Raw genomic sequence first — 12,346 nt, 5'->3', positions numbered from 1 at the left:
GGGGATCATTTTGCTTGGTGTGCTCGGCGCTACGCACGACACCAGACCGAATTTAGCGATTAAATCTTATACAATACGATTCATTCTTTTGGGATTTTATTGTTTCGTTTATGAATATTTTCTTTTCCGTTCGTGTTAGGGCAAATAAATTGATGGTTACTAGTACAACTTATTTATTTAGTCGGAAGTTACAAATGTTGTGGTGATTAGTTTTTCAAAACATTGCTTGGACTATAAAATAATTATACTAACAGACACATTTTTCAAAAATATATATACGTTTTAAAATGAACTATTTTAAATTGTATCAATACTTGCGAACAACCAGTATAAAACTATTTATATCACACACATGTATTTTTCAAAAACAATCGTTTTAAAACGAAAAAAAAAAGTATAACATATTTATATGTTATTATTGCTATTTCATAAATTTCGATTTCAGTACAATATTTACTAATGAAAAATATAACAAAAATATGATATTCCCGAATAATCAAAATAATAAATAAATATTAAAAATAATTTATTAAAAACAATTTTAATAATTGCTGTGACCACCATTGGCGTCTATAACTGCTTGTAAACGCTGGCCCATGGAAGCAACGAAATTCACACAATAATTAGTGCTCCTGACGTTCTCCCAGACCTCCAAGCAGTGTGATTGCAAAGCCGGAGAGTTGCGTTCATTCCTGTTGTCTCACCTCTGAACAATTAACCCCCAAAGATCTCAATGGGATTGAGGTCTGGTGACTTTGGAGGCCAGTTAATTCGATTAATTTCGGAGTGTTCAAGGAGTCATTGTCGAACTATGTGTGCACGGTGTATTGGGCAGTTGTCATCAACAAAATTGATGATTGGTAGATCTTCTGCCGAATACACCGCGCGTACAGAGGGTAGCATGACATCCTCGAGAACCTCAATATAATCATGAGAGATGGCACGACCAGGAATAAAAGCAGGCTCTCCTGGGCCAGCATCACTCATCCAACCTCAAAAATTGGCTGATATACGGCCGGATTGGTGATTGCTAATAATATTATTTTCATCATAACGGGTACCATTTCGGCGCCACAGTTGAATTCTTCCTGTTTGAGAGACTTGAAACATTTTTCATCAGTTGAATCCCTACGGTAGGCAGTGTGTTGGTCCTGAGATGGATAGACCTGAGTCACGTCCCGTCCATCTGTTGGATCGATAGTGACCCAGGACCTACTGGATCGGTCGTCGGAACAACGCTCAACCCCTGTTGACATGACAGCCATCTGTCGGATCCTCGCCATGATGGTCCCTAGCCTCTCCGACTGCATCACCCCCAGGGTGGTAGGGTCTCGGCGGTGAGGGCCAGAAGTTGCTGAGAGATTGATGTCCGCAGTTCCATGATACCCAGTCCCCCGTCTCTGACGCTGGCATGAAGAAGCGCATCAGGTGTGTGGATAGGTAAGTGGAGGATCTTCTTTACCGCGGCCTTGATGGTCCTATCCGCGTCATTAAGAAGGGTGCCTATCGTCTTGGTGTTTTGCAGGCCGTAAAGAAATTTGGGTATCAGGAACTCCCTCAGCAGTGCAATCTTGTAGTCCGGCTTCAGTGGGGCCCGCAGTTGCAGACGGAGGGCTTGTTGATTCCGGTTGGACCAAAATGGTGGCCCAAGTATTTGAAGGTGGACAATACTTGGACCACAGGAATCTTCTTGGAGTCCACCATGAAGACGGGCTTCTCAGCGGTAAGCGGTTTCTTGTTTCCATGTGCTAGTAGAGCCGAAATCGATGTTAACTTCTCCTGGTTAAGCCTCATCCCACGTCCACGGAAGAAGGCTGCAATATCGTGCAGCTTCTCCTGGCTGTCCTCCATTAGCACTGAGTCGTCCGCGAATGCCATGGCGGCGATGGTGCGGCTACTGGCTATTGTTCCCCCAGCGTAGTCGTGATTGAGTTTCTCCATGAGTTCATCCACAACGAAGTTGAACAAAAGGGGACTCATGGGGTCGTTCTGCCTCACTCCCCGACGTATGCGTATGGGCCTGGTAGACACGGTAGCCTACCTTGATGGTCGTGGTGGAGTCGTCGAACGTTCCCATGATGTATCTCAGGGTCGACACCCATGCGCGTGAGGGCCGGGAACCAATGTAGTGTTCCAGAACAAGCGTGTTGGCCAATGTTCCGTCCACCTCAACGAAGCCTCGTTGTTCTTGGTGAAGCGATGCAGCGTCCCGTAGTCGCTTGTGGAGAATTCGGTGGAGAAGTCTCTAGGCCGCGGAGCCGATGGTGATTGGACGCCAATCGGTGGTCAATCGGCGGTCACCGTCCTTCAGGACGAGGACGGTTCTGAGTTCCTTCCACGAACTGGGGGGACGTTCCGGCAAAGGATGGCGGACAGGACGATGAACCAATGGAGGCTACGTAACTTTTTGGCGGCCGCGATGGTGAAGCCGTCTGGTCCTGGTGCAGACGTGCGTCAGTTAGCGCACGCCTGTTGGACGTCTTCTTCGGTGATGGGGACGAATGTGGGCGAGGTCGTCTTCGGCTGGCGATGTGGATTCGTAAATTCCCCGTACAGATCCAAGAGGCTCTCGACGGATGGCAGGTCGGGAGCGTCGTACATCTTCTTGCCGCTGAAAATGATAGGCCGGTGTGATAGGGTTATAATGATTTTTTCAATTGTAAAGCCTAAAAATATGTACTAATAGACAAAACGTCACGTTTATTTAACACACAACTATAAATAATTTTTTTATAGAACATCTAACTATACGTGGAGTAGATTGTGAAAAAAATAAAAATCATAATCTTTTTACGAATTTATTTTTTAAATCAAATAATCTACACAACTTGCAAAAATTGCACGTATCTTCTTTTCCAAGAATATAAGAATAATACTACATATGTATATATATATATATATATATATATATATATATATATATATATGCAACGCCTTCGCGAGAGCGTTCAGTGCGGAACATTGTTCAGGTGTCTACGAAGCATAAAACCCCGTACAGACTTGAACAAAATTCCGCGCCGAACGCCATCGCGAACTGCGCCACGGGGTGATTGCGCAATCGCGCGCCTTTTTATGATTCAGCGAATGGTTCGCAACGATCCATCGGTTGTCGGTTTTCTTGTACCTTCAAAGGAAGCGCGCAAACCAGTGTTCGCAGAATTGGACGGGTCCTTGCTTTCTTCTTTACGACGGGAAAAGGCCAAAATAAAAAAAGTCAAGGCACGGGAAAAGGTAAGTAAATATTTTACTAAATTAATATTTATAATAAAACATTTTACATAATTTTAAATTATAAAATATAGAATTATATTTTTTAAAACTACTATTACGGGAATAGTAATTTGAAAATAGTGAAAGTAATAAATTTTCTATTTTGTAGGAAAGGATGAAAGCAGTTGGTTTGCATTTGAAAAAATGGCCCTTTTATGTAACAAAAACGAGCCTAGGGCAAGAATTGACACGGTAAGTTTTTATTATTATTTATTTATATTTAATGATTGGTTAAAGTAAATACATGGGTATTTTATGCATAATTGTCCTGCCAATTAATTCGACCTTCCGTAGTAAAAAAATATGCCAATTCTCTTCGAATATTTTGGGCTGCTTGACTTGATCTTTGTAGAATATTTGAATAAGCTTCTGTTTTCTTCGACAGTTGATCGCCCATTTCCTGGAATCAAAGCTCTATCTGTCTCTTGATCAAATGTGTGTAATAATTTGATGATATCTCATTTCTTCGCAAGAAATTGTGTAAGTGCGCTGCTGTTAAAACAATTAATTGCGCTTTTTCTGGATCAAGCAGCAATGGTTTTCGTAAAATTCGAAAAACACTTGACATGATTCCAAATACATTTTCCACTACTCTTCGAGCTCGACACATTCTATAACTAAAAATTCTTTGGAAACTTTGTTTAGGAAAATATCCAGAAAAAGGTTTTATTACGTTGTCGCTTAGAGCAAATGCATCGTCACCAATAAAAAAATGGGATACATTTTTCTCTCGATTCTAAAGGAGCCGGTTGTGGAAAATGTAAATCATTTGCTTTCATTTTTTTTGTGTAATTGGGTAAAGATGCCTCCGTCCGAAATTCGTCCTTGACAACCTATATCAGCAAATAGTAAATTATAATTAGCATCCACAAGAGCAAAAAGTACTATGCTAAAGGTAGATTTATAATTCATAAATTCAGTGCCACTGAGTATAGGTTTTTGGATCACCACATGCTTCCCATCTAAAGCTCCCAAACGGTGTGGACAATTCCATTTCTTTTCATATTCTTCTGCAACTGCAAGCCATTCCAATTCTGTTTCAGGCATCTATGAAGAGTAAAAATATGCAGTAAAAACATTGTTTCAGATTGCTGATACAGTTTTAATATTTGTTTGTAACATTTTTTTTTGTTTAGGACTCTCTTCTCAAACATATTTGTGATTAACGAATAAAGCAAGGTTTCGTTAATTATAAATAGATTCAATGTAAAAGCATGAATGACACCATAAAACGATAAACAAATTTTAAAATATGTACAATAAATTTTAATATTTTTTGTAAACATTACAAGTCTTCTTGTTATTTTTCAAAATACAGGTAATAATTGTATTGTCCAAATTGGGTTTACTTACTACAAACAATGGAAATTAGTAATTACCACACAATAATAAAAAGAACACAAAAGAATAAATTTCCCATTTTAGAATTAATTGACATTATTATATGTATAAAATATCCCCAAAATTAAATCATTAAAAATTATTTTAAAAATTTCCTAAGATAATAGCATTTTGTAACCAGAGTTGCCTACCCGAACAGGGAAGAAACGTCAAGCTGTCATTGTATGTCAAGTGGGTACCCAACGTGCGGCAAATGTGATAAATAGACAGTGCGCGTTGTAGTACGAACAATTAATTAAAATTCGTCACCGGTCGAAAGAACTGTTTTCCGGATATTCCACGTGGTTGGTGCTGTGCTGTGTTCTATCAATCTTTTGATTGCAATTCGAGGTGTTCTCGAAGCATTCCTTCTGGATATCTACTGCGTACGTAGACTCTAAACTTTTCGAGTGCGGTTCGGAAGTTTATAGTGTTTTCGCGAGTTCACCTGTTCAACGGTGCTGGATTTCATATCTATGAACAAAACCGAAGTAGAAGGTAGGGATAATACAAACCCCACTGATCAAGGATACGATCTTCGGTCGAGAAGATTCTGAATCAGATTCCAAAACTAGTACAAGCTCATCACCAAAGATGACAAATGTAGTAATGACACAAGAGATGCTACAGCAGCTACTGGCTGGTATGATCGCTGCAAATCAAAACGCATCACCGCCTGCTCCTGTTTATGATGGGAACTTTACCGGTTGCAAATCGCGATTCGCGGGAAAACAGGGCGAGAGTGTCGACGCGTTCATCGACGCCGTAACGGTATATAAACAATGTGCACGGGTTTCTGACGAAAACGCGTTATTGGGTCTTCCGATGCTTTTAGATGGAGATGCTGCTACGTGGTGGCAAGGTGTAAAAGCCGGAAATACCACATGGGCCAATGCAATTGAGGCAGCTCGTCACGCGTTCGGTCGAAGCAAACCCCCACACCAAATTTATCACGAACTTTTTGCTTCTGAACAAGGCAAAGAGGCAACAGACATTTTTGTAAACAAGGCGCGAGCTCTCCTCGCAATGCTTCCATCAACGGATGATCCGATTCCAGTCAAAAGTCAAATAGATATGGTTTATGGACTTTTGCATGCGCGTATTCGACGTGGTGTACCGCGTGATACGTTCGATTCTTTTGAAATATTGATAACAAAAGCGAGATCAATTGAAACAAGTTACATGGACAGTTCAGTAGACGTGAACAAGTCGATAAAAGTCAAGGAAGAAGAGAAGTCCAAAACACTACGCCAAAAGTGCTCATTTTGCGGCTTCTATGGTCATCTGATTGCAAATTGTCGCAAACGTGCAAAGGAAGATACTGTGAAGAAATCAGAACTTGTGGAAGTTACTACTTGAGTTAAAGAAAAGCCAAAATTCTCTTGTTATGGGTGCGGTTTATCCGGATACATTAGAAGTAATTGCCCGAACTGCAAAAGTGCAGACCCAAGAAACACTCCCACTCAGTCTGTGGAACTTCTTCAGTTGGACCTGTGTCGAAGTGAATTCGATACCAATGGTGACCGCCCACTCATGGACGTAGAGATCGAGGGACTCAAAGGAAAAGTGATGGTGGATACCGGTGCTAGATGTAGCATTGCAGGTGAGAGATTATTTCAACACCTACCGACTTTCAGCTACAAAAACAGTGGTTACGATTTCGTTCGCCGACGGTGAACCGCGGAAGGTTGATGCAGTCGCATTTGACACACATGTGCGTGTGCGCCACAAAAACATTCCGATCAGATTCATCGCTATGCCACAATATACTCGTTCGAACTCACTTCTCGAAGTAGATTTTATTAAAGCTGCAAACGTCATAATTGATATCCCTCGTATGCGGTGGTTTTTCGCGGAAAGTTCGAATGAAACATAGGAGTTTCAAAACATGTTGCCAGTGCCGACAACCGAACCAACACTAGATATTGCAAGCAGTACTTCACTGAAAGATAATGATGAAGTTAGCACGACTGCGATGAGTGCAGAACAGAAAAGTCAAGTGCAGCGGCTGATTATGGAAAACGAATCCATCTTCAGGCCATTTGATGAACCAACACCTTACGCTGAACATTCAATAAGACTTACTGAAGCAGAACCCATCTCAGTACCACCATACCGTATGTCTCCTGCACAGCAAGCTGTTCTTAGGAAAGAATTGAATCAGATGTTACAAAATGACGTCATCGAAGAGTGCGAATCCCCGTATTCCGCTCCAGTAGTCCTAGTGCCCAAGAAGAATGGTAGTTTACGTGTATGCGTAGATTATAGAGCACTGAATCGCATCACAGTAGCTGACCGCTACCCACTTCCTCGAATGGATGATCTGCTCCAGGCTGCGGGACCGATGCCTTTTATGTCAACCCTTGACCTTCGCTGCGGATAATGGCAGGTTTCAATTAAGCCACCAGATCGAGATAAAACGTCGTTTGTTACCTCATTCGGTATGTTCCGTTTCAAGCGGATGCCTTTCGGTTTGAAAACGGCACCCGCGATATTTCAAAGACTTATCGATAAGTTCCGTTCCGGTTTACCCGACGACCCAATTTGTCTTGCGCTCGTAAGAATCGTGAACGTCGTCAAGATGCATCCAAGGCAGCTAAGGATCGACATCGCCGATGTGCGGATGAGTTTGTCCCAGGCGAAAAGGTTTTGATCGAGGTACATACCCTTAGTAAGGCCTCTCTAGGGTTTAGCAGAAAGCTAACTCCTCGTCGTGATGGCCCATATATTATAGTCCGTAAAGCCTCCCCGACTACTTATCAGGTCGCTTCGACGGACCAGTCAAATGAGGTGTTAGGAACATATCATGTCTCCGCTATTCGTAAGTTCGTGCTGACGAACGAATCGGACTCAACGCCAGTGGTACCAATTCGGAAGAGGGGCGACCAAGGAAAAACCCGTCCCAATAGTAGAGTTCGACCGCCTAAGTGTTGGATCCTGAACGAGGCATTTTCAGAATCCAAAAGGGGAGTATGTAACCAGAGTTACCTACCCGAACCGGGAAGAAACGTCAAGCTGTCATTGTATGTCATGTAGCTTCCAATAAAACTGTGTTTCTAATTGATCGTATTATTCTACAACGTCCTGCCTTTACAATTTTAATTTTTTATGAATAAACACTTGAATATGTATTTCTTTGTATTAATTTATTATAGATCGTCGAACCTGCGTCTCCAAACGAAAGTTCGATGGAAGAGGCGCCTTCATCGAGACCACAGACTCCCAAAAAAAGCGAGCGAGGGTGTCGGAGGACGCGAGGCTGGATCATGCATTTAATTTACTAGAGTAGTTGGCAAGACCGTAGCAAGAAACCGAATGCCAAATTTTTGGTAAACTGGTTGGTAAAAATTACAAAATTACGGTAATGAATTACGCACAAACGTACAAAAGGAGATTTTAAAAATTATGTTCTAAATAACTTATTAAACTCCCGCCACCATGCGTATCTTGGTGTCTATACATATTTGTTTGCCACCATCTTCTGCATTTACGTTTTCTTTTTCCGGTCAATGCATAATGACTATATATATATATATATATACGCTGTTGCTGCAACTTCCATGATCACACTAATGACTGACAACTCACTTTCAATGTAAGAATGAAAAGATCAATAAATATGTCAATATTACCAGCAGAGAAACTGAATCTGATAACGAAAGAAAAATGCAAATTTTCAGCAGTGAAAATGAAGAAAATGTTATAGGTTTAAAAACAACTATAGGAAAAGCCACCAAAGGAATAGCAATAAAACGGAAGAGAGACGAAAATTCGATAAAAGACTGAAGAGATATTAAAAGTGAAAAACGTTAATTCTGAAATGAAAAATACGAATAAAAAAGCAACAGTTTATGATTAATGTGTAGAATGTTTTGTAAATTACAATTTTACCAAATCAAAATCGGATTGGATCCAATGTGTGATATGTCAAATATGGTTGCATGAAACTTCAACATTCAAAAAACAATGTCTAAGATATGGAAAGCTAACGGCTGTATGCATAGTCGTTCGCCGGAGACTCATCCTGGCGGGCGGACGGCGACTCGCCGGCGTGGAGATGGAGTAAAAATTGCGTTGCATAGTCGTTCGCCTCTCCGGCGAACCGCCAAATATCTCTCACTCACTTTTTTCGCTCGCTCACTCACTCGTTTCTCAATCTGCCCAGTAACCCAACAACACTGCACTTCAAAATGTTCAAGAAGCGCGAAATCAGCGCCTCACGACCCATGCGCTAGATAATGTTCCTTAGTAACGGATTCTGCAACTTTACCTAGTTTGTATATTAGTTAGACAGTAATCTTATTTTTCTAGTTTTTGTGTAGTTAACATCTAAGCAGTGAAAATTGTGAAAAAATAAAATGTCAACGAAATATTCCGTTCACGACAAAGATCTGATTATCCAGATTTTGGCGAGTCATCCCATCATTGAGGATAAAAAAACCGATCAATTTAATATTGAAACAAAAAAAAGGCATCGGTAAAAATTGAACAAGACTTTAATGCGGCGGCCGATGAAAAGGTAAGTAATATATATTATTATTATAAATCGCTGGTAACTTACTAAATTAAAATATTTACAGAGAACAATCATTCAATTAAAGAGGTTGTGGGATAAAGTTAAAAAGAAAAGGAAGAGTGAATTGGCGGAGGAAAGGAGGGAATTAATGGCTACAGGCGGTGGAGGAGCATCATTGTCTCCGAAACCTCAGCCTGTAATTGACAACCTCCTCTCTCATATGGATTTCGAAATTTCAAATCCAAATGATTCCGATGGCTTAATTTTAAGTCAAATTTCGAATGGTATGTAAATTATTTATATTATATATATATATATAATATAAAATATATAATATTTTAGAAGATGGGGCAACTTGTAGTAGGAGCGGAGAAGTTTCCAAAGAGTGTGAACACCAACAGGAAGTGGTGTTGGATCATCCAGTAGGAAACATACAGGTAATTTATTAATAAATTCATTATTTTTGGATAAATTTTAAATAAATTGAAGATGGGGCAACTTGTACTACAAGCAGAGGAGATTCCAAAGACCAACAGGAAACACCAACAGGAAGTGGTGTTGAATTAACCAGATCGAAACATACAGGTAATTTATTAATAAATTCATTGTTTTTGGGTAAATTTTAAATAAATTGTTGTTTCAGTTCCTGAAACGCTAAGAAAAAGAAAAAAAGAAAAGTGTTATCAAGTGTTAACAAATGAACGTATGAAGTTCATTGCACTGGAGAATGAATATCGCGAGGCCAAGTACAGGTTGGAGGAGGCAAAGAGAAAAGCAGAGGAGGCCTCATACAGTTTCCAAGAAACTAAAAAAATAAAAAAAGCGTTACTAGAGGAGGCAACGTTTAAGGTGGAGGAGGCGAGGTTAAGTTTGGAGGAGAAAAGACGTAGCCTAAATCTAAATTAGTAATTAGTAAATTAATAAAATAAAAATTAAAATTAATAATATGTATTTTATTTTATTTATTATTATTATTTATTATTATTATTTATTATTATATTTATTTGTTATTATATTTATTTATTATTATTTATTAATATTTTATTTTTTTATTTATTTTTTAAGTAATTGATTGAACAAATTATTTTAATTCACTAGAATTAAATGTTCTAGATAAAGTAATTATTTACAACATTTTGTCTAAATAAATTACCTAAACCATCGTTTGGTACGGGCATAGGTACGTCTATATCATCATTATGTATATCAACATTCATGTCATCCAAATCGTCAATCACGCTGATGAATAATTGCTATATTATACAAGATTGCACATGCAACAATAATAGAGCAAGACGTCTCTATTTTGTTACCCAGTGTTTTGGACAAACATGAGAATTTGCATTTTAGGACACCGAACAGTCGTTCTCGTCCTTATGTGTGCTCGGCTGTATCGTATTTCCCTCGATGTACGCGGTTGCCGAAATGGAGTCAACAGATACGGTAAACAAGGATATCCCCCGTCTCCCAATAAATACCCAGGGAGTTCTCTTCTCTGAAACATACCTTTAACAGAACTCCTATTAAAAATGTGACTGTCATGGTAACTTCCTGGATACCGAGCGACAATATTGTAAATCTCCAAATTCGGTCCACCTACTACTTGGACGTTAATCGAAAATGTGCGTTTTCTGTTGCGAAAGAGTTCTGCATGGGGTCCCCCTGGGTTTTTTATAGGGACGTGGGTACAGTCAATGCATCCTGTTACGTTTGGAAAATTTGCAATTCTGTTAAATTTTCTGTGAACCTCCTGGAGTTCCTCCCCAACACGAGGAAATTTGATGAAATTTCGACTTTGTGCCGAAATTCTGTCGGTAATCCTCCTTACTACTCGACTTACGGTGGCCTGATGAAGTCCCCTAAGGTCACCACACACAATCTGCAATTTAATTTAATGTTTTAATTTAATTTTATGTTTTAAATTTTTATCTATCGCAAAATTATTATCACCTGTAAACTACCGGTTGCATAAAAACGTAGTGTTAACAAAACACTCATCAGAAAAGGCACAGGCAATCCTCTATTCGTAATTGGCTCCTGCTGTCCTATCATGGATAGTATTATATCGTGCACAATATCCTTTTCCATGTCACGGATGTATCTAATATATATTGATATAATATATATATATATATATATATATATATATATATATATATATATATATATATATATATATATATATATTATATCAATATATATTAGATACATCTATATATATATATATATATATATATATATATATATATATTATAGAACAGTTGCGACTATTTATTAACGAACAACGATTAATATTCAACGACACTTATCTGGGAAAACCTTTGTTATTGGAGCCTACCAACCTACAACCACTCGTCACAGAGAAGGATAAACTTCCCCAAATTAACTTAAAACAACTAGAATTCACAAAACTGTCAAACAATATACAACAAATAGAACCAGCAAGTATACAAACGCTCGACGTTTACCATCTATCCGGAACCACCTTTTTATACGTTTTGCTACTAGATGTAGGAGTTTTCAATATATACGACTACGATGGGAGGAATTACATCGCACAATACGATGACTCCAAAGGAAACCCGAGACCGCTTGATCAGCAGAATAAAGTTTATATAATAACAATGGCTTGCCATTGTTAAATAAAGTCTTTTTAAAAAGTCAATCGTATAGAAGAAATATAATATTTCTGTTTTGTGAATCAAACATTTTGGTTTCATAATTAATTGATAGTTATGAATATTTTGGCTTATCGATAAAAAGGGTAGTTTATTAGGGTAATACGATGCGATTCTGTTGAGTTCTTTAATAAGTTCAACTTTCGAAATTATGCTTGGGTGAATAGAATTGAGATTACAAAAAGATAAAGAATTCTCGATATCCTGAAATATATTCAAAACAATGTTAAATAACTGAATAAGCTGATTTAGTGTATTTCCTGTCCATAAAACATCTATATGTTCCTGGGAACCATTTAATAATTTTTGTATCAAATATATATTTTTTACAATAGACTTTTCATTATGTTGAATGTCTTCAACAGTCCGGTTGAACTTACGAATGATTTCAATGTTGACTGAAAATTGGTTATTAATTTGGTGCACTATATTTTCTTGATTTTGTTTTATGTGATCTACAATATTTGTTATTCTTTGGTTATCTTCTGCATCCATATTTCCA

The 12,346-nt window shown here is 38.5% G+C and overlaps 1 protein-coding gene and 1 long non-coding RNA gene across 2 annotated transcripts; both read left to right on the top strand.

Moving 5' to 3' along the window:
* The first annotated feature begins 5,254 nt into the window (after nucleotides 1–5,254).
* LOC109607218 (activity-regulated cytoskeleton associated protein 2-like) lies at nucleotides 5,255–6,269 on the top strand. The gene has a single exon (XM_020023737.2). It carries the CDS (start codon nucleotides 5,260–5,262, stop codon nucleotides 6,007–6,009), a length of 750 nt encoding a protein of 249 aa, XP_019879296.1. The 5' UTR covers nucleotides 5,255–5,259; the 3' UTR covers nucleotides 6,010–6,269.
* Nucleotides 6,270–9,549: 3,280 nt separating this feature from the next.
* LOC126265537 (uncharacterized) lies at nucleotides 9,550–10,044 on the top strand. The gene is made up of 3 exons (XR_007548030.1): nucleotides 9,550–9,603; nucleotides 9,656–9,751; nucleotides 9,810–10,044. It is a non-coding gene; the product is annotated as an uncharacterized LOC126265537 (long non-coding RNA).
* Nucleotides 10,045–12,346: the final 2,302 nt, after the last annotated feature.

This window comes from Aethina tumida, chromosome 5 (genome assembly GCF_024364675.1).
Source record: "Aethina tumida isolate Nest 87 chromosome 5, icAetTumi1.1, whole genome shotgun sequence".
In the NCBI taxonomy this organism is placed as follows: Eukaryota; Metazoa; Arthropoda; class Insecta; order Coleoptera; family Nitidulidae; genus Aethina; species Aethina tumida.
Note: the sequence above shows the minus strand (reverse complement) of the source record. Positions and strands in the feature narration are given on the sequence as shown.